This window comes from Ipomoea triloba, chromosome 3, assembly GCF_003576645.1.
Source record: "Ipomoea triloba cultivar NCNSP0323 chromosome 3, ASM357664v1".
Lineage (NCBI taxonomy): Eukaryota > Viridiplantae > Streptophyta > Magnoliopsida > Solanales > Convolvulaceae > Ipomoea > Ipomoea triloba.
This window is the reverse complement of record NC_044918.1, coordinates 16,327,347-16,349,611: the sequence shown is the minus strand read 5'-3', so window position 1 is coordinate 16,349,611 and position 22,265 is coordinate 16,327,347. Positions and strand designations below refer to the sequence as shown.

The 22,265-nt window shown below is 33.2% G+C and overlaps 3 protein-coding genes across 3 annotated transcripts; all 3 read left to right on the top strand.

Annotated features, from left to right (window-relative positions):
• Nucleotides 1-5,295: 5,295 nt before the first annotated feature.
• On the top strand, nucleotides 5,296-6,846 carry LOC116014055 (beta-D-glucosyl crocetin beta-1,6-glucosyltransferase-like). Its single transcript, XM_031254042.1, has one exon. The coding sequence runs from the start codon at nucleotides 5,381-5,383 to the stop codon at nucleotides 6,734-6,736; it is 1,356 nt and encodes a 451-aa protein (XP_031109902.1). The 5' UTR covers nucleotides 5,296-5,380; the 3' UTR covers nucleotides 6,737-6,846.
• Nucleotides 6,847-8,158: 1,312 nt separating this feature from the next.
• On the top strand, nucleotides 8,159-10,385 carry LOC116012124 (40S ribosomal protein S15a-1-like). Its single transcript, XM_031251594.1, has 4 exons — nucleotides 8,159-8,271; nucleotides 8,927-9,074; nucleotides 9,154-9,314; nucleotides 10,062-10,385. The coding sequence occupies exons 2-4, from the start codon at nucleotides 8,942-8,944 to the stop codon at nucleotides 10,158-10,160; spliced, it is 393 nt and encodes a 130-aa protein (XP_031107454.1). The 5' UTR covers nucleotides 8,159-8,271; nucleotides 8,927-8,941; the 3' UTR covers nucleotides 10,161-10,385.
• Nucleotides 10,386-16,038: 5,653 nt separating this feature from the next.
• LOC116013279 (neutral/alkaline invertase 3, chloroplastic-like) lies at nucleotides 16,039-20,480 on the top strand. Its single transcript, XM_031252948.1, has 7 exons — nucleotides 16,039-16,192; nucleotides 16,666-17,491; nucleotides 18,143-18,308; nucleotides 18,439-18,650; nucleotides 18,897-19,390; nucleotides 19,504-19,552; nucleotides 19,796-20,480. Exons 2-7 carry the CDS (start codon nucleotides 16,775-16,777, stop codon nucleotides 20,123-20,125), a joined length of 1,968 nt encoding a protein of 655 aa, XP_031108808.1. The 5' UTR covers nucleotides 16,039-16,192; nucleotides 16,666-16,774; the 3' UTR covers nucleotides 20,126-20,480.
• Nucleotides 20,481-22,265: the final 1,785 nt, after the last annotated feature.

Genomic DNA, 22,265 nt, shown 5'->3' with positions numbered 1-22,265 from the left:
GGTGTAACCTCCTTATACCATGAACCAGGATTCAAAGTGCAATGTAAATCCTGGTGCATATATCTTATATTGTGAATTTTTGTGTCTTGTGTTATCAAATTTTGTATCTTAAGAGTATGAATTATGTACCTGAAACAAATTAGTAATTGTGCCTTATGTTATAAATTTATATGTCTTGTATTGTGAAATTTTGTGCTTATGAACACAAATTGTGCACCTAAATAGGATTTGAAAAATAAATATATAGCATATGTATGTATCTTATTGTGTTATAAATTATGTATTTTATAAATATAAATTTCTTACCTTGATGTTTCTATCGAGGGGCCTATAAAGTTATGTGGACCCTGGTCCATGATATAAATTGCCGTAACAATTAACAAAGTATGACTGGGTCATGGGCTTAATTAGGCATGAGGAGATGATCCAATCTAGCGGAGGTAAATGTTTTGGCATGGTGGAATGTCTAATTTGGTAAAAATGAAAGAAATCCAATTTTTTTTTTTTGAAAGTAAGAAATCCAATTTATTATTTGCATGTCTAGTTTGAGACTTGAGTATAAGACATCTTTATAACTTGTATCATAATTGAATTAGGGTTGTACCGTGCCTATAATTAAATAGAAATTTGTCACCATAACTTGTATTACATTAATAGTTAATAACTAAAATGCAATAATATATATAAGATTTTAATCAAATAAAAATATTGTCGCAGGAAAGAACTATGAACCATTTAGAGTAGTCAATCTAAAAAAAAGTTAATAATCTAAAAAAAGTTAATCGCTTTAAAATTTAAGCAGGAAAAAAGAAAGAATAAGAAATAGACAAACAAGAAGATATAAGATGTGATGAAGGTGAAATGCAAGTGCTCTCCGCCATCACCAACAATTAAAATAACGAAAAATCATTATGTTTCAAATCCAAGGAAAAGGTAGTCAACTTTGAACCAACTTAGTGGATCTAATAGATGTACTTAACTAATTACGTCTCACAAGAGTGAACCAAGTTGGGAATTATCACATTAATTAATTAAATTTAATTTCCTTGATGTGAGGAAACTTTTTATTTAATTATTTAATGATTTAATGTGGGTGATGGACCCCTGCCAGGGCACTATAAATAATACGGAGTATGAGCAACTATATTACTCCGTATTTAATAACAAGAGTTAGTTTGGTTACTTCTTCTTCTTTTCTTTTCTTTTTTTTTTTTTTGAAAAGAAGTTTGGTTACTTAACATGTCTCATTTTTTTTTTCTATTTCATTTTGGAAGTAATTCGAGAACAGTTGTAAAACAATTGATAATACAAACTTGTCTATATCCATCATGAAGCAAATTTTTGTGCTAACTAAATGCCTTGTTGGTTAAGATTTAGAGTTTGGTTATCGTAAATTTTTGAAACTCCCTTAGCGCGTTTGCTCATTCTTGTTTTATATAGTTTAGCCTTTCTTTTTCTTCCATATCTAAAAAAGATAGATATTAAATAAATATTAATATTTTTTCATGAGAAAATTTTTATAATGTCAAACAATGGTTTTTTTTTTTTTTTTTTGGTGGGTGGGGATAAAAGCAAGGCTTTGTTGATTAAAAAATGGAAAATGTCAAAATGCTCAAGTGGGGTGGGATAGTCTAATTCGGATAAGTACAAGTTTAGTGTAAATGTAGACTTGGCTAAAATAAATAAGAGATTAAAAAAAAAAAAAAAGGCCAAAGGGAGGTAGGTAGGGATGGGTTAATTAAGTTGTTATTGGTATTTGGGTTTAGATTAAGCCATAGAGAAAGCAAAATTGATCAAAAGTATTGGATAAAATAAAGTAAGTATAAGTTTAACCTAAGACGTATAATACTTTTTATAAGTACATATAAAATTATTATATTTAAATTAAAAGTATTATACATTTCATGTGAGATGTTATCACATAAGACTTATTCAATTAGTCAAGATTTTGTGTGGTTGGTGGATGCTTTTGACGTTAGAGATGGAGTAATATGGGCTCATCTAGTTTTTAATTCGATCCAGTTTAATTCAAGTTAGATTTTTTTTTTCTTAAGAAAGACTTATTTTGAATCACTAGTCTTAAAGTTAGATCGGTTCATATTCTTTATGAAGATTTTCGTCTAAACTGATAATAGTCGCTTTCTAATTATGATACAATAGCAGGGTTTAAATATTGCTTACATATAAATATATAATTTAAAAATTAAAATCGCTCTTAAAATGGTTCAAAATTTTAATGACATTGTTTCAAAAAGAGTGTAGTAAATAAAATGATATCAAGTTATTACAATTATTTAGGTTATCACAATCAACAACGTAACAACTCCTCAGGAGGATTGCATATAAACTTAACAATATGTTGGTCAACTAAAGATTTGAATGCTAAAATTAGTAAAATAACGCACCATCACATAATGGGCCTGCAGGTCTATATATATATATATATATATATATATATATATATATATATATATATATATAATCTTTCTTTAAAATGTAACATTAGAAGCAGGCTTTCCCTAATCAATTCTTATACTAAGGACTAGGGTTCACAATACACTGTACTAATCAAACTACGGAGCCAAGGACCTTGTAGTCCAGTGGCATCAAATCCTTCCATTTATACTGCATTGTTAATAAAGTCAAAAAATCAAACTACGGACAGTCGTAGATGGTTTTGCTTTCACATTAATCCACTTCCTTTCCCCCTTCCATGGGCCACCATGACCTTCTTCCTTGCGAGCGCATCAAGACGCCATTCCACTTTTTGGGCCACCATGCATTCCATACCTCTAGCCCACAAAGACTCATTTTTCTTTCAAGGGCCACCATGCCTTTCCTACCTCTAGTCCGCTAAGACTTATTTTTTCGTCTTGGACCACCATGTCTTTCTTACCTCTAGCCCACCACGACTCTTTCTTCCTTCTTAGGCCACCATGCATTCTCTACCTCTAGCCCGTTAAGACTAATTCTTCCGGCGACCATAATAAAATGTACATTTTTAATGTACTAAATGTACATTAATTTTGTACTAAATGTACATTTCCTGAATACAATCTACATTATTTTTATACTGAATGTACATTATTTTCATATTGAATGTACATTATTTGATAGTAAGGTCCACACAATAATGATTGAATTCTTCCTTATTGGGCCACCATTTCTTCTCTACCTCTAGCCCACCAAGACTCCTAGCTTCCTTCTTGAGCCACCATATCTTCGCCACCTCTAGCCCATCAAGACCCATTCTTTCTATTGGGGCAAATTATTGTGTGGACGATGAATGCAATATACACTTTTAAATTAACTCGAATACAGTAAAGTATAATATAAATTTATATACTACATTAATTAAATGATTCATAAAAAGTGACTAAAAAAATATTTAATATATCTTGGGAAAGAATTAAAGAAATAAAATAAACAAGTGAAGATAAGGAAAAAATGTTGATAATTAGATTTGAACCTATAACTATACACTTTTTTATTATCAAACTTAAAATTCAACAAACTAAACTACTCAAACTATTAATAATTTATGGTGGTATTAGGGCAATTTAATATGCTTTTTCATTAGGACTCAAACTTAGAACATTATGGTTATCAAAATACATGAACAGTTTAACTAAGTTGTCCTGACTTGAACACAATTTTGATAATTCTCTTGCCTTGTATGCTTGGTTTTTTTTTTTTTTTGGGGGGGGGGGGGGGGGGGGGGTCTTGTATAGACTTGTGATTTTTTAAAACAATTTATTCTATTCATTGTCGTCTCACTTTAAAATATTTGATCCAGCCAGCCATGATTTGAGCTGCTGTTTCTTAGAAGTTGCAACATAATGTTCAAAAGGTCCTTTTTTAATAAGCTATATATTCTTATTTAAAATTAAAATAGACTTTAATATTTACCTTTTATACAACTTTCTTCCCATCCTTTTATGCAACTTGGATAGTGGGATCGGACTAGTTAATTAAATATTTAATGACGCTTGGACTAGCTCGTTCATAATTACAGTTAATTATGCATAATTACGTAATCCATTACGCCAGAGTTTTTACTCTCCTTTTTTTTTTCCAAATTTGTTATTTATTACAATTAATTATGCATAATTAGACTTTATTATGCTTTATTTATTACGTCATTCATAATGTTCAAAACTTCCCCAAGATAGACTTTATTATTATACTAAAATAATAAAATTAATAGCGAATTCAGTGATAATTGGGACACTTTGGAGTGTAAGCGAGTCAAACTATTCATGAAGTATTCACGTTCGATTCGACGAATGATCAAATTTGATTCGGTTATTGATAAGCCGAGTTTGAGCAATTCAAGTAACAAGTTGAGCCAAATTCGAGCTTCTTAGATCTTAGTATGAGTAACTCATGAGCCTAATCTAACTTTTTTATTTTATTTTTTGTATATATAATATATGTATACTACGGAGTATTATAAATGTAGATATATCTATATTTATATAGAATAAAACTATCGCTAAGTAATAATATAATATTCAGATTCATTATTAGAGCATTCACACTAGTTTTTTTTTTTTTTTGCGCAATATTTAAGAAGCTAAGTATGAGAGAGAAGAAGAAAAAAGAAAGAAAAAAAAAACAAAAAGCTGTTATATGACGCCAAAAAAAAATAGCACCTAACGCACCAGCGAGTGCATGCACCCGCAGAAAGCGCAGAGCAGCACCCTTCCTTCGTTTTTTTTTTTTTTCTCTCTATAGTCTCTATCCTTTTTCTCTATTCTCCACCTCACAATGGACCCCACAAAAAATCAATAAAAAAACTATTGACGTGGATGTTCTTATATTTAGTTGTAAAGTATTTATTAGTATTATAATATAAAATTGACCTGGAGCTCGAGTTTAAAATTTTAGAACCAAGCAGAGCTTCCATCATTGACTACTCAGACATTACACGCTTTTTCACGTGTGCGGGCCGATTACTTTATTTTATGTGTTCCAATGAAGCGTGGCCAGAGTCTCTTTTTATTAGGTGGCACGAAAATTCGAACTCTTTAGAGATATGTGTTCGATCTCATTCGATGAATTGCACATATTTGTATATTATTATATACTTAATAGCCTTTGTACCATAATTTACATCCTTTTAGATACTCTGTCAAATTTGGAGGGTCCTTAAAATTGGGGATTCAATCTTTTTGGGAACGACAAAGTCAACCACGTTGTGCCGGAAAAATTAATGTAATTATGATCTAGACTTTAAGATAAAGAATTCATACATTATTGGAATCTCAGACAACAATGTGACATCTTTCAACGGTTCAACCTGCATTTTCATCGTTTCCTCTCATCAGCTCATCTTATTTAACAATCTTTCGATCCGCCATTCCTTCAACAACTAACCATGGGAACAGAAACTATGACGAGGAGGAGTGTCGTGATGTTTCCATGGCTAGCATACGGCCACATTACACCCTTCGTCGGACTGGCCAAGAATCTCGCAGACAGAGGATTCATAGTCCATTTATGTTCCACTCCCGTCAACCTTAATTCCATCAAAAACAACATTCCTCAATCCTATTCCCAATCGATTCAATTTCTGGAACTCCATCTTCCAGAATCGCCGGATCTTCCTCCTCAGTACCAGACCACCAATGGCCTCCCGCTCCACCTCCACGACGCGCTCAAAAAGGTCCTGAAAATGGCGGAACCTGATCTCACCAAATTCCTGAAAACCTTGAATCCGGATTTGTTAATCTACGATGTCGTAAATTTATGGGCGGAAAAGGTTGCCTTGTCGCTTAATATCCCTTCTGTCCGGTTCTTCACCGCCAGTGCCGCCATGTGCTCGTATTTCACGCACATGATGACTAAACCCGGCGAGGAGTATCCTTTCCCGGCTCTTCGGCTCCGGAAATACGAACAAACTAGAACTAGTGAGCTCTTGAGTCACGAGACGCGAAACTTCAAGCGGGAGAAAAGTCAGGAAACCGTAGATAAGCCGGCTCAGGCGATGATGTTGGTGAACAGCTCGAGAGAAGTGGAAGGGAAGTACATAGATTACTTGTCGGAGACTATGAAGTACAAGGTAGTGTCTATCGGAACAACATTCCAGGCTCCGGTGGATTCGGACGATGAAACAGAGCTCATTGATTGGCTCGCGAGAAAACCGGCGAGTTCAACGGTGTTCGTTTCATTCGGGAGCGAATATTTTCTGAGGAAAGAAGATTTGGAGGAGATCGCGTACGGATTGGAGCTGAGCGGCGTGAATTTCATATGGGTGCTGAGATTCCCGAAAGGAGAGGAAATCTCCGTAGAAGAAGCTCTCCCGGGAGGTTTTCGGGAGAGAATCGGGGAGAGAGGGAGAATTGTGGAGGGGTGGGCCCCGCAGGCGAAGATTCTAGGTCACCGGAGCACCGGCGGGTTTGTGAGCCATTGCGGGTGGAATTCGATGATGGAAAGCTTGAATTTAGGGGTTCCGATCATCGCGATGCCGATGCATTTGGATCAGCCGATGAATGCGCGGTTGATGGTGGAGATCGGGGCGGCGGTGGAGGTCGAGAGAGACGAGAAGGGTGAGCTTCACCGGGAGGAAATGGCGGCGGCTCTGAGAGAGACGGTGGGTGGGGAGAGCGGAGAGAATCTGAAGAGGAATGTGAAGAGAATCAGTGAGAATTTGAGATTGGGAGGAAGCAGAGAGATGGATGCAGTGGTGGCAGAGTTGGAAAAGCTTTGCACCAAACCACAAAGGATTGCATAAACCCCGATAGTTCAAGTTACAACTGAGCATTCTTTAGAGAAGAACGATTCATCATACTATGATGTAATACATTTTGTTAAATTATGATACTATGATGTTTAATTTTATGAGCTAATTCACCCAATTTCAAAAAATAAAAATAAAACAATTCCCAATTGTTTTTAAAAAAATTAATTTTTTTTATGAACTCACCAATTTACACAAGTCACAAACTATATTTTAGTTATTTCTTCATTTATTATCATTCTAAAAATTATAAGTATAAATAATAAAATATTATAATTTATATTTAAATAACCCAATGGGGTAGCTCAAGTGGCAAATGAGCTCTCTTTGTGGGGAAGAATTCCGGGAGAATCCGGGTTCGATTCCCACAAGTGACGATTCTCCCTGAACCAGCTCCTGTGCCTCTCGGAGTGAACGTGGGTGGACCCACAAGTGACGATTCTCCCTGGACCAGCTCCTGTGCCTCTCGGAGTGAACGTGGGTGGACCCAGACTCATATACAACCAATCACAATCGTCTCACAAGCGGATTAGTTGAGAACCACATGCTGCTTGTCAAGATCTAACGAATCAGAAATAAAAAAATGCGGTGGAATTTTTATAAACAATTGAACTTTGAAGTACAAGTAAATTGTGTTAAAAGTGCAAGTAACAATTTCATATAGTGCACATAAGTGCAAGTAAAAAATGTATTAAAAATGCAACAAATAATATACAATGATCATCAATATTAAATACATATAACATTATCATTAGTTGCACAATGTTATCACTGAGTGCACCAATGTGAAAAATGTTATCATTAGGTACATCAGAGTTAAAAAGGTAAACTACTTGCACTATCAACTGAGAACGACTACACTTTTTAGGTGCACACTTGCACTAGTTACTTGCACTTTTAACATATGCTACTTGCACCAAAGTTTTAGTTATTTATGAAAGTGTCTCCGCATTTTTTTTTTCTTAAATTACATTTGATCCGTTAAATATGGACACGTGAACGACTGCGATTAGTTCTAAGTTTTTCTTGAGCATCGGCGGATGGTGGCGGGGTTAATGACTTTCGATTAACCCCTCAAATAGCAGTAGTTATACCATGGACCTGAGGTGGACCAGTATCCATTACATACTGAATATTCACAATTTACATATTGAATGTTCACAATTTGTTATTCATGAGAACAATAGAAATTTGTTTATTATTTCTTTGCCTGATTGTATGGAGTGGTTCACAACTCCTCCTTCTATCATCTGTAATGCTTTGTCTTTGGACTTAATATAATTCCTATTCTGTTAAAAAAAAAAAAGAAATTTGTTTATTTTACTTTAAAAAAAAAAGAAATTTGTTTATTTTGAGGGGCAAAAACGAAAATATCCCTAAAACATGGATCACCCTTTTAAATCAACAAATTTAGTACTCCGTACAAAAACGAAAACCCTAAACCCTCCGTCTCACTCGCTATATAATCATCCTCTACACTAAAACCCTAGCCTCTCTTCGAACGCTTGCTCCGCCGCTTCTTCATCAAGGTGAGATCTTTACTGATGTTTTTTTTTGGTTAATAAATTAGTAGAAGAATTGAAAGAAACGTGAAGCACATATCGAAGGCTTGAGGGGTGCTTATTGAAACCCTGTGTAACTTATAAATTGTGCAATATAACATAGATCATTCATCTTTTTGTGATATCCTCTTGATTTGCATCTTGCAGTTTTCACGAGGATAATTCTTTGTGGCAATTTGTGGTTAATTTTAGATCTATTAGTCTCGTTTAGATGTGCTTTGTGGCAATCTGTGGTTAATTTTATTGAATTAGTCTTGATTTTATTATGAAATGAATTTAAGATCTTAACTTTTTAGAAAGACTGTATTTTTGGGATTTGTCTTATAATTTTTCCGATTTTCGACTTTGTATGCGCCCAGCGTTTCGTGAATCTTGTGTTTGATTATTTCTTCAATTGTTTTCGTGAATCATATCGGTGCCCTTTCGTTAGAGAGTTGATTTTTAGCTGCTATAGCATATGCATTCTGTTTGTGCGGGTCATAGATCGTTGGTATATCACTTTTTCCCCTTTAGTTTTGAGAAATATGTTGCTATATACTGTGTAATCCAACTTTTTTGTCTGAATTTCAGTTTGTTTCCAGTTATTGAGAAAAAAAAACATTTTTTTGGTGTTTTGATATAGAATTTCTGCTAAAAAATGGTGAGAGTAAGCGTGTTGAATGATGCTCTGAAGAGCATGTACAATGCTGAGAAGAGGGGAAAGAGACAGGTCATGATTAGGCCTTCCTCAAAAGTGATTATCAAGTTTCTTATGGTGATGCAGAAGCATGGTATGCATGTTTCATTGTCTGAACAATTGCTGTTATGAGTTTGGTGGGCTTGGTTTGCTTACTCTTGAATGTCTTGCAGGGTACATTGGGGAGTTTGAGTATGTGGATGATCACAGAGCTGGAAAAATTGTCGTTGAGTTAAACGGGAGGTTAAACAAGTGTGGTGTAATTAGTCCTCGTTTTGACATTGGTGTCAAGGACATCGAAGGATGGACTGCAAGGTTGCTTCCGTCAAGACAGGTATCATACACTCTCAATTAATATTTTCACGTTTACTTTTGATCTTTCTTGATTCATACTGTTAATCGTTTTGGCCAAGATGAGCATAGGGTTGTGGTAATGTACTTGTCAAAGGATTAATGTGTAACATTCTTTGTCACTTGTATGAAAGTAACAGATCTTTTAATTGTTTATATCATAAAGGTTTATATTGTTGCTATGGTTTTTATGTTTTGAAAATACATTCCAGTTTCCTTGATTTTGAGCTCATGAGTCTTGTCTGAGTTTCTTGATTTGTATTTTACACCGAAAGGGAGCCCTTTGTGGTTTTCTCCAAATAAATTTATTGTTTGTTTTCGAGTATATTTGATCTGATTGTCTGGACTGTATTAATCAATTTGTACTTCTATCACGTTTTTTGTAGCATGTTTGTTTAAACATTAAGAGTGACAATCCACGTTGAATTTGGGGCAAATCACTAAATATTTGCAAGACCCAAGTGGTATCAATTGTCACAAAATAAAGATTTCTTTGTTGATGAGCAGTTGAGGCCCACCTTCAAAGGAGGGAATCCTGTATATCTCCAAAGGGTCAATCTCATATCCTATCACCTTGGGGAGCAGAACTCTGCAATTACCTCTTCGGTTTGGCCATGAGAAGTACATTACTTTTATGTGTAAATTGTAATTATAGTGATATAAAAGCTATATAAATGCTATTTTGGATTTTGGTGTGTTTGTTTACACATTCTATTTTATGAATTTTCAGTTTGGATACATTGTGCTGACTACATCTGCTGGTATCATGGACCACGAGGAAGCCAGGAGAAAGAATGCTGGAGGAAAAGTTCTTGGTTTCTTTTACTAAGTTTTGTTGTTGACGAGAACGACAGGTGTCGCTCGCTTTTTGTTATGTATTTTTTGCTTTATACCTTCAGCAGGGATATCTATATGTTTGATTTTAACTTTGTTTTCCCGACAATTCGAATAGAGCTTGTTGCCTTTATTTCATTTTGGAACAATGTTATTGATTAATACATTTATCAGAATGTAGAGACCATTTGGTGGGATTAAGGGTATCTTATTGAGCATATACTTTTGTGTATCTTCAGTGCATTTTATCTTCTTCCTTGTCGGATGGCCAACAGAAATGCCATAACCTCGTTGGCCATTTTCATCTCATCGAAGATGTACGATGAAGTTTTAAGACCTTTAAAATACTTAGGAGTTTAAACTACGAGTATGTTTATTAACAAACATAAAAAAAATTTATAAGATCAATAATTATGACACTGCACTCTATACTATTATCGGTAATGAAAAGAGAATTAACACAATTATAATGCTACCCAAAAGAGAATATGAAAATTTAGAGAATTTGCTACCCAAAAGAGAATATGAAAATTTAGAGAAATTCAAATTAAATTTCAAATCAAATGTAGTACGGAGTATTTATTTTGACTATTATTTGTAAACTAAGTATATAGACTAACGTTTTTAAACAGTTTGGAAACTTTTATTTTAATAATAATTATTATTATAATCAGTACTCAAAAAAAAATAATTATAATCAATATTTCATATATTATCTTGCATTAGTGATTTAAATAAACAAATTTAACATTCAATTACCTCTATGCATGAATATCTTCGGTGCCCCCTATGAATTGCAATTCGGTGGAGAGGAGGGGCAATTTGTTGGTGTAATAAAGACAATTTTGCCCCTCCTCCCATACCCTTTGTCTTTTTTTATTTTTTTTTTATTTTTTTTGAAATAATAATAATAATAATAATAATAATAATAATAATAATAATAATTATTATTATTATTATTATTATTATTTTGAAAGAATTATTATTATTATTATTATTTTGAAAGAATTATTTTTATTTTTATTTTTTTAGAATTATTTTTATTATACGAGTAATTATTATTTTTTTTGAAAGAATTATTATTATTATTATTACTAGTATTTTCGCCCGTGCGTTGCACGGAATGGATTTGTTATAATATTTTAAGAATATTTGGATCGATATGCAATTATATACATTATAACATCGAATATTGTATAGCGCAATTGATGGAATTGGTTGGATCAATTATGTTGTCTGGTGTTTTCCTTGCTTGAATTAGAGCAAATAATTGTTCAATTACCGGTGCGATGCACAAATAAATTTTTTATTATATATTTAGATAATAAAAATAAAGAAAATTATTAAAAAAATTCTAATATTGAACGTGTACATTTATTTGATTATAAGATTAGTGCAAAAGTATAACTCAATTAATTGAAATATATATGACTTGTTTGTCTACAATTATCTTAAAAAGATCGATATGTAATATGACTTATGTAATTATATTATTACTAAAATAAATATGAGAAAAATGAGAAATAATTTAATTATAATTATTATAAAAATAAATTCAACAACCAGTGTTATTATCATAATAATTATTAGGCAACTATTATTAGTCAATTACACTAATATATGTGCAATTATACTTTTATACCTTAAGTATATTAATTTTCACCCTATCGCATTTAGTTTTTCTTCCTCCTTCATATTTGAATGAATTAATTGTAACTATTATAAAAAATCTAACAGTCATGTTTAATTAATTTTTTTTAAAGTTTTTAAATAATTTTTAGTCAATTAGTAATATCCATTCCCTTTTTCAATTTGCCTAATTTTCCTTTTCCATTATGATTTTTTTATATTTTCAATCAATTAGTAAAATCAGTTTTCTTTTTCATTTTCTCTTTAATATTGTCTGGGCGGAATTTCATAAAGGATGACTGACTCGGGAGAAAGCCACATACAATTGACCCTGACTAAAGATCGATTTTTTTAGCAATAACCCAACGTGAATTAGTGTTTGGCCTTAGCTTTTGTTTATAGTCATGGCATATGCAAATATCAATGAGAATTGTTTATGTTGGAACTTGAAGGACAATCAGTGGTTCTGCCAAATCAACATTATAGTAAGGCAAGACAGAATCCACGTGCTCCTCCCATAGAGTAACAGTGAGCCGACTACCCCAAAATATTACACAACCTTTTTTCCTCTAATTCATAGAACAAAATTCGGCCACGATATAGTCACAATCTGCTCTCCCTAATTTATATACACTTTTAAACTTAATAGCATTTACCTGGGAGTCATGGAGTAAGCACTCCAGTGTGTGTTGGTTGATTGTGGAATGTGGATATTCCCTTGACAAATAACAACGCATTAGCCGGAGTCTAATACAACTCCTTCTCGTCTTGGGAGATAGGTCGGAAGCAAAGACAAAAACAAACCCCATTAGTGAAAGAACAATATTGTTGAAAGATTTGCGTGACAATATCGTTTTACTATTTCGATTTGTGTGAGTAGGTTATAAAATTTCTAATTGATGAATGTATTTATAATACGAATTGACGGAGGAATTGTAGTATAGGAATTGTAGAGGAATTGTAGTATACGAATTGTAGTATAGGAATTGTAGAATAGTAGACTTCATTTTGTAGTATTGGATTTCGTGTTTTAATAGCATATTTATTTGATACGAATTGTATTGGAATTGTGGTATAGGAATTGTACTGTTTTAATATTATTCTATTGTTTATACAAATTGTATTGGAATTGTAGTATAGGAATTGTATTGTTTTAATATTATTCTATTGTTTATACGAATTGTATTGGAATTATAGTATAGGAATTGTATTGTTTTAATATTATTCTATTACTTTAATTGTTTTAATGTACAATATTTTGGGCGGGAAGGAAGATTTCGTTTTGGAGGATTTTGTTTTTATATATATAAAGATTACGCAAACCATAATATTAGGAATTCTATTTGAATTTACAATTGTATTAGGGATAGGAATTGTATTACCATATTTTACAATATTACGCAAACCATAATATTATAGGTCTTTTTTGGGAGGGAAGTTAAAACTGAAGATATTGTTTTTATTAATAGTATAGATTGCATTGCAGAGAAATATATATACTGAATTATTACCATTAGTAATTCTAGTCTAAAATTGTATTACGAATAGGAACGTAGGGAAGAATATATTTTATTAGGAATTCTATTTGAATTTACAATTGTATTAGGGATAGGAATTGTATTACCATATTTTACAATATTACGCAAACCATAATATTAGGAATTCTATTTGAATTTACAATTGTATTAGGGATAGGAATTGTATTACTATATTATACAATATTACTCACACCAAAATATTATAGGTCTGTTTTGGGCGGGAAGTTAAAACTGAGTATATTGTTTTTATTAATAGTATAGATTGCATTGCAGAGAAATATATATACTGAATTATTGCCATTAGTAATTCTAGTCTAGAATTGTATTATGAATAGGAACGTAGGGAATAATATATTTTATTAGGAATTCTATTTGAATTTACAATTGTATTAGGGATAGGAATTGTATTACCCTATTTTACAATATCACGCAAACCATAATATTATAAGTCTGTTTTGGGCGGGAAGTTAAAACTGAGTATATTGTTTTTATTAATAGTATAGATTGCATTGCAGAGAAATATATATACTGAATTATTACTATTAGTAATTCTAGTCTAGAATTGTATTAGGAATAGGAACCTAGGGAAGAATATTTTTTATTAGGAATTCTATTTGAATTTACAATTGTATTAGGGATAGTAATTGTATTACCATATTTTACAATATTACGAACACCAAAATATTATAGGTCTGTTTTGGGCGGGAAGTTAAAACTGAGGATATTGTTTTTATTAATAGTATAGATTACTACTACTACTACTATGATTACAACATCTACCACAACATAAGGGCATTTTAGTTATTTTATCATTTCTTACCTTTCAATTCCATGTACTCCTATTTCTGCATACCAAACACTGTAATTTCAATTTCTACTTTATTTATCAAATTGCAATTCCACCGAATTACAATTCTTTTTCACCTTAATTCCCTCCTCCCAACCAAACGCCCTGTAAGTATTGAAAAACTAGTACAATAATAAGTGACAAAAAACTATCCATCAATTTATCGTGTCCTATAAGCAACCATGCATGTGTCCAACATGCAATGTAGTCAAGTGCATTGGGCTCAACATGCTTATCAGTTATCACTTATCAATATACAGAGTATTTTTTTCTACAAATATATGAATAATGCAATGTGTTCACTTATTTATAGATTTATAATTATTTGGCTTATTTTGTCGATTTAGCACCTCAAATATACATATCATCATGGATGCTCTCATTTTTTTTTTTTGGTCGGAATGACCCGTCGAGGACGAGAAACATGGATGCTCTCATTGTGAAGCTTATCATGCTGACTAATGTATTGCTCAACATGTTGTGACTTTCAAGACTCGATAATGAGTTCCTTTTTACCTTTGCAGTGACTCTAAGAGCAGAGTCCTATAGGTTAGGATTAGTCCAGTAAAATTGAAATCACATAAGTATAAAAAAAGAATATTATTTGATATTTTGGTAGCACTTTTTAATAAATTAAGATTTGATTTTTTTTTTTAAACAAGCTTGGTTGGCGTAAGTGGCCGTGCACTCCTCTTCCTTAAGAGAGGTCGGAATTTTGAACCCCCTCTTGTATGGAGAAACTAATCAAAGTGCTAACAAAAAATAAAATTTTGATTTTTTTTTAATAAACAAGTGACAAAAATTAAATGATTTTTTTGATAACCCATTTCTGCACATAAGATCAAACCCCTTCTCTATGGGCTATGGCTAAAAATACGTAGAAAAACAAAATATGCGAATATTAGTTTTTTTTTCTGAAGATACGAATATTAGTTAAGAAAAACAAATAAAGGGCTTGTTTGGTTATCAGCGGTTAGATTTTAGCGGTAGCGGATTGTGTTAGCGGTTATCAAATAGCGGATTATATTAACGGGTTTGACCAGTGGATTGTATTAGCAGTTTGTAAAAAGATGTTTGGTAAAATTAGCTGTTTAGATTAGCGGTTAACATGTAAAATGACCAAAAGTGTATACATAATATATATATATATATATATATATATATATATATATATATATATATATATAAATAATAACAATAATAATAATGTTTTAATATATATATATATATATATATATATAACAATAAATAATAAATAATAAATAATAACAATAATAATAATGTTTTAAAATTAAAAAAACAAAAAAAAAATAAAAAAGGGGAGGGGGGTGGGGGGAGGGGAGCCACACGGCTCCCCTTTGTTTCCCCACTTATCCCACATCGGTGGGATAAGTGGGGAGTGGAGCCTTGAGGCTCCAAGGCTCCTATAAAAGGAGTCTCAAGGCTCCATTTTTCATTCAATCAGTTTGCCCAGCGCAGGCGGTGCGCTGGGCAAACTGTAAGTTTTAATTTTTTTTTTTTTTATATATATATAAGGGCGTTTTGGGGAAAGTAATACTTTCCCCCAAAACGCCAAATGCAAAACGCTGCTATATGCAGCGTTTTGTATATTGGCGGTTTAGAGCAAATCCGCTGCTCCAAACCGCCATTAACCAAACAAGGTTTTCAGCGTTTTGACCATATGGTCAAAACGCTGAAAACGGCGAATCCGCCAAAAATTGGCGGATCCGTTACTAACCAAACAAGGCCAAAAGAAACAAGAATATATTGAAATATCAAGCTTACACGAATGGACAGAAATAAGTTTACCGAGCTTTCGCGTACAAGTACAATGAATTCAAATTAACTTTTGGTTGTAAAGACAGCGACTTTTTTCTCGTGGGAGTCGTGGGCTGTTGCCATTTTATGCCCGCCATTGAGGTTGCGGCCTACACCCACACGCAACTCTAAAATAGTAAAATCTCCATTGCAGCCGCGAATTGAAGTTCTATCTTTAAATCATCACATTATCAGGTAAATTTGCTGTGAATTTCTTGACTATGTTTGTTGGCTTTGTTGCAGTCTGGACTCTGGATATTTATTCTTTTCTCTTAGGTGTTTGGAGGGGGTGGATAACGTTATTTTGGATTTTTTTTTTCAATGTTGTTGTGGGTAAATCTCTGAGAAAACAAATAGATAAAATTGATTGATGCAAACATACTTGTTTAATATGATTATGGAATTTGGGTAATTTCGATCTCAATTTACGTAGGTTTTTTAATTTTTAGTATGTTTTGTTCCAAATAACATAGATCTGTTAGTTTGGGTTCTGTAGTTCTGTCTGTCCTGAATCCTGATGAATTTCCTAGTACCATTTCCCTCTTAAAATCGTCTAACATTTGATTTTACGTAACTATACACGGCAATTATCTTAATTCAATAAATTTCTTGCATTTGACGCCAGAGTATTGAACTTCTACTTGGTTTCAATTGTGTTTCTTTCACAGATTCCAGTATTGTTTCATGTGGGCAATTGATATTGAAGTGGAAGTGAGAGCCTCATTGTAAAGTATTTTTTCTGATATAAATTGTTTGTTTTTGTCGAAAAAAGGACCAATGATTACTTCAGAGGCAGTTCTACAGGTTCTGGGCAGCGGTGCGCCTGGCCTATTCGGGTCTGATCAATGTTTTAGGGCATCAGGCCGAGGACATCCTTCTGGTTCCTTGCTACATGTGAGAAATAAAAGAGGCTTAAAGTATATGAAAATGCTCAAATGTTCGAACCATTTATACCTTAACATTAACAATCAGTCATTTATGGGGGGTTGTCGGAGAGATTTGCATGGATTTGGTACCGGCCCTTTAAGGCGCATGTGTTACAACTGCCAAAAAGCGGACAGTGTAAGTGGGATTGCAGCGGAAAATGGGAATGGAGCATGGTTTGTAGATAATACTAAGGGATTTGACACGGCTCGTGAGGATACACCAAATGTATTTGGGTCTGATACAGTTAAACAGCTTGAAGTAGAAAACGAGGATTTTGTGTCCAATGGAAGCTTACAAACTAATGGAACAATCCAGGGAATTGACAACGGGAATATTAGCAGCCCGTTTGTGGATGAGGCATGGGAACTACTGAAGGAGTCGGTTGTTTACTATTGTGGAAACCCCGTAGGAACAATTGCTGCAAAGGACCCAACTACTTCCAATGTTAGCGTTCTGAACTATGATCAAGTCTTTATCCGTGACTTTATACCTTCTGGCATAGCTTTTCTGTTGAAGGGAGAGTATGACATTGTTCGGAACTTCATCCTTCATACGCTTCAGCTTCAGGTAAACATTTGCAGCTTCTGATTATCCGGGCATGTTTTTATCTATATTCATCTGCTTTCCTAGAAATTGTTACACTTGTAACTTTCCCCAATAAATATCTAAACAGTCTATTTCTAGTTTTCAACCCCATTAAATCCATCAACTTGCTTTTTGTCAAAGTCTATGAGTTGTTCTATTTTTTTTTTTTTGGAAAAGTCTATGAGTTGTTCTAGTTGCTTAATGAAGCATTGAGATAAGATTTCCTAAAGACAGTTATCTGAAACCATGACTGGTTTATCATTGTACTATGAAGTCATTTTTAAGGTTACCTCAAGGCCTAAAATGGTTACCGATCTTTCTAAATGGGAATTCATAGACATCCATTTGCTTTGTAGTTTTGAACTGTGAAACTTAAGCTACAACATTCTGCTATACCGGGGTTCTTGATCTTATCCCGAAATAGCATTAGAAATTTTAGAATGAGTATTTCATTTGAACTTTCTATTCTGGTGAAAGTTTTGAATGTTTTTCTTGTTTAATTCCTATGAATTTCAATTGTTTTAACTAATAAAATATTGTAACATATTGAATATGATTCTTCGACTACAATCACATGTTATATGCAATGAATAAAATGCAGAATGACTAGTGTACCATGTAAATTTTTGACAGAGCTGGGAGAAAACAATGGATTGTCACAGTCCTGGTCAGGGGTTAATGCCTGCCAGTTTCAAAGTCCGTACAATTCCTATGGATGGTGATGACTCTGCAACGGAAGAGGTGCTGGATCCTGACTTTGGAGAGGCCGCAATTGGCCGGGTTGCACCAGTTGATTCCGGTAATGAAAGTTTCCAGTGGAAAGAGATGCAATGTTACGTTTTGATTTTTGAATTTTGATAAACGTGACGACAATAGACTATTCTATGTTGTTATACACAGAACTTTAATTATCTTAATGTCGATTGCAGGACTATGGTGGATTATTTTGTTACGTGCATATGGAAAATGCTCGGGTGATCTCTCGCTTCAGGAGAGAGTGGATGTTCAGACTGGAATTAAGATGATACTCAGGCTATGTCTTGCTGATGGATTTGATATGTTCCCGACATTGTTGGTCACCGATGGTTCTTGCATGATAGATCGGCGTATGGGAATTCATGGTCACCCGTTAGAGATTCAGGTACGAGTCAATTGAGCCTGTTACAAAAGCAGAATAAAAGAAAAGCATAGTCTTTGTACTATAATGGCTATACTGTGTGGATTGCTAGTTAAATGCTGCAAAGAAAGACTGCTCATTTCTTGTATAAAAAAATATGGGGAAATTATTTGTTTGTCTGAAAGCACACTAGAAATGAGTCATCGAACTGGTTGTGTTGGGCGGTATAGCATTTGCTATTCATAATGCAGCGTTCTATTCTATTTGCAGGCGCTTTTCTATTCTGCATTACTTGGTGCACGAGAAATGCTCACGCCCGAGGATGGTTCGGCCGACCTTATTCGAGCATTGAACAACCGTCTTGTTGCTTTATCATTCCATATAAGGGAATATTATTGGACCGATATGAAAAAACTAAATGAGATATACCGTTACAAGACAGAAGAGTACTCATATGATGCTGTTAACAAGTTCAACATCTACCCCGATCAAATTCCCCCTTGGCTGGTTGAATGGATGCCGAATAAAGGAGGTTATCTAATTGGAAACTTGCAACCCGCTCACATGGATTTCCGGTTCTTTTCTCTCGGAAACTTGTGGTCTATAGTCAGCAGTCTTGCTACGGTCGATCAGTCACATGCCATATTAGATCTCGTTGAAACAAAATGGGCTGATTTGGTAGCGGGCATGCCGTTCAAAATATGTTATCCCGCTCTTGAAGGTCAGGAGTGGCAGATCATCACAGGGTGTGATCCCAAGAACACGTAAGTTTATACTTCAATATTATTTCTTAATTTAGCCCTGTTTGTTTTTTACTGTCTTATTACCATCGAATTAACCTTTCCCGTCTTATTATCGTATAATGCATATGATGCAGGCCTTGGTCTTACCACAATGGAGGTTCTTGGCCAACTTTGCTCTGGCAGGTTAGCCGTCACTTCCAATTTCACTGTTTGTTTAAATTTTTTCCAATTTCACCGTTTGTTTAAATTTTTTCTTAAGAAATGTCTATTATTCATTATAGATACAATGCGATGTTAAACTTTAGCGATTATTTATTTATTTATTTATTTTTTTGAATATTATTGACTCTGTTACAATGTAGTATCTGTTCATAGCTACTATGTACAACAGCTGATGTTGCAATAATTTCACTTTGCGTTTTGCAGCTTACCGTGGCTTGCATTAAGATGAATCGACCAGACATTGCAGCAAGAGCTGTTGAAGTTGCAGAGAAACGCTTAGCACAAGACAACTGGCCAGAATACTACGACACCAAAAGTGCGAGGTTCATCGGGAAACAGGCTCGCCAATTCCAAACTTGGTCAATTGCCGGATACCTCGTTTCAAAACAACTGCTTTCCAACCCCAGCGCAGCCAAGATTCTGATTACCGAAGAGGACTCCGAGCTTGCCAACGCTTTCTCTTGTGCCATCAGTTCGAACCCCAGGAAGAAAAAACGAGGCCCAAAAAGTTCACAGAAGACCTACATCATTTAAGTTTCGAGCGTTATTGTCAAGCGACTGTTTATCTATGACTGTGGTATTGCACATCTGTACAGTTCGGGTTTGCGGGATTTCAGAGTAGAGACGATATAATCTCGAGTATATAGTTAGCTTCTTTAAGTGGAACTATTAAGTGTTCTTGCCATTTATAAAGGACATAAGATCCACTACTGTTTTATCTTTGCATTCTCTTAGAGACTTAGAGCTCTTATTGTGGTATATGTTTAGGAGTCTTTTGCCCAACAGGATGTTTTTGCACTTTTGCAGTACTCTTTAGTAATATGTAACTTTTTTACTATGTAAATATCTATATATATGCAAAATAAATAAATAAAATAAAAAATCAAAACTACCATGTTGTTTTTATAATTAATAAAGTGATTACTCTTTATTTGAGAGGCTATATGATGAATTAGGTTTGATGTAAAGTTATACCACCCTGTTTTTTTAATTTTTTGTTTATTGTCTTCTTCCTCATAGAATTATATGCTTAACTTTAATTTTTTTTCCTTTTTTTTAATTTTAATTTGATCATATGCTTAATTCATTTGCAAGGTAGCCTTTTAGCTAGTGGGAAGTATTAAAGAAATATTTCATTATATTTTAAGAGAATATTTAAGATACTTTTAGACCGCCAACATGTAAAAGTGTGTTGTACTACTCATGTTTAAAAGAAAAAAAAAATATCTCAAAATGATGATTGAGTGGTTGTAACATGATTATCATATTAGAGCATCTTAGACGATCTTACGTGTCCGCCGGGCTCTCAAGTTGTGCTGAATGTGAGGGTGTTGCGCAGTTTCTTCTCCATGTGGGCTCCACATTTTCAAATCAAAAACTCTTTCTCCTGCAAGCATTCAATTTCTTCTTTCTCCTCCACATATGCATTGTTTCTTCAAAAATTACACAAGATGCATTGATAGGGATGCTCTTAGAAAATTTTGATTTTGATTATTGTCAACACTCAGTGAAATGAATACATTCATTAAAAAGAATTAGAAGATAAATAATATATTTTGATTAGTGAATTTAATTCGTCATTTGTAACTCTTTCTAATGATATTTAATTCTTGTTAAAAATGGATACTATTGAAGTGCGTGTTGCCTTGCTTCATGTGATTTTTTGTTTTTGTGTTCTTGCCTTGTATGGGGAAACACAAAAACAGTATCTTTAGTTACGGATGCTCCTCAATTAATTGTTATTAATATCTGTTTTATTTATAATAAATTGTGTTAATTAAGTTAAGAGACTGCTTAAATCCGAGGCCATAACCAAATATACTAACACAAAATGCCAGGTTGTGATCTCGGGCTTCACACATCACACCATATTCCCCAGCCTACTGGACCTTGTTCCAGGCCAACCACTAAAGGCACACAACAATTTTATTTTATTTTATTTTTTCAGTTATGAGAAAATTCGCAGTTATTAATTGAGAGTGTGCACTACAAAAAATCTATTATTGTGTAATAATAGTCCACGAATAATACAAAAGAAGTACATAAAACGCACTATGGAGACCATGTCATATGTATGGGCCTGATCGAGATGGTGTTGGTAATAATTGAATTCATATTGTATTAATATTTAATATACAATAATTTTTGTCGTGCATATATATTGTATTGGTATTCACATACATTTTGATAAATATGACTAATCTAGTTGAAGTTCTGTCCGACCTTGTTACTATATGTATACACATATACATATTTCTGCATAATTTTATCATGGAATGAATATAGAATGTTTTTTAATTTATAGAAAAAATCAAAGTCGGTACATGGTTGATTTTTGGCTCTCATATTTGCCTTTAATTTAAGTACATCTAATAATGTTATTTTGTATTAAAAGTTGTGTATCAATGTGCATTATTTGACTAGACTTTATATCCTAATAATCTTTATTGCAATTGGGAAAAGTTTTCAATCTTAAAATTAATTGGAAGATACTAATTTAAAAATAGAAAGTTCAGGGTAACTTATATGTGATTTTTTTTTTTTAAACAAAAACTCTTATCAAGTTTTTCTCTAAGTGTCAAATTTTAATAATCGAGTAAAACTTGTTTTACTGTTTATAACTTATTTGAACTTATTCTCCGTTATCAAGAAGTTGTAAACATTGTTTGGATAA

What these genes read in the sequence shown, in the direction of transcription:
- LOC116013279 (XM_031252948.1), top strand. Translation starts at nt 16,775, where the DNA reads ATGATTACTTCAGAGGCAGTTCTACAGGTTCTGGGCAGCGGTGCGCCT. An exon ending in TTCATACGCTTCAGCTTCAG is followed by an intron (nt 17,492 to 18,142) that starts GTAAACATTTGC and finishes AATTTTTGACAG; the next exon opens with AGCTGGGAGAAAACAATGGA. An exon ending in GGCCAACTTTGCTCTGGCAG is followed by an intron (nt 19,553 to 19,795) that starts GTTAGCCGTCAC and finishes TGCGTTTTGCAG; the next exon opens with CTTACCGTGGCTTGCATTAA.
- LOC116014055 (XM_031254042.1), top strand. Translation starts at nt 5,381, where the DNA reads ATGGGAACAGAAACTATGACGAGGAGGAGTGTCGTGATGTTTCCATGG.
- LOC116012124 (XM_031251594.1), top strand. Translation starts at nt 8,942, where the DNA reads ATGGTGAGAGTAAGCGTGTTGAATGATGCTCTGAAGAGCATGTACAAT. An exon ending in TATGGTGATGCAGAAGCATG is followed by an intron (nt 9,075 to 9,153) that starts GTATGCATGTTT and finishes AATGTCTTGCAG; the next exon opens with GGTACATTGGGGAGTTTGAG. An exon ending in GGTTGCTTCCGTCAAGACAG is followed by an intron (nt 9,315 to 10,061) that starts GTATCATACACT and finishes ATGAATTTTCAG; the next exon opens with TTTGGATACATTGTGCTGAC.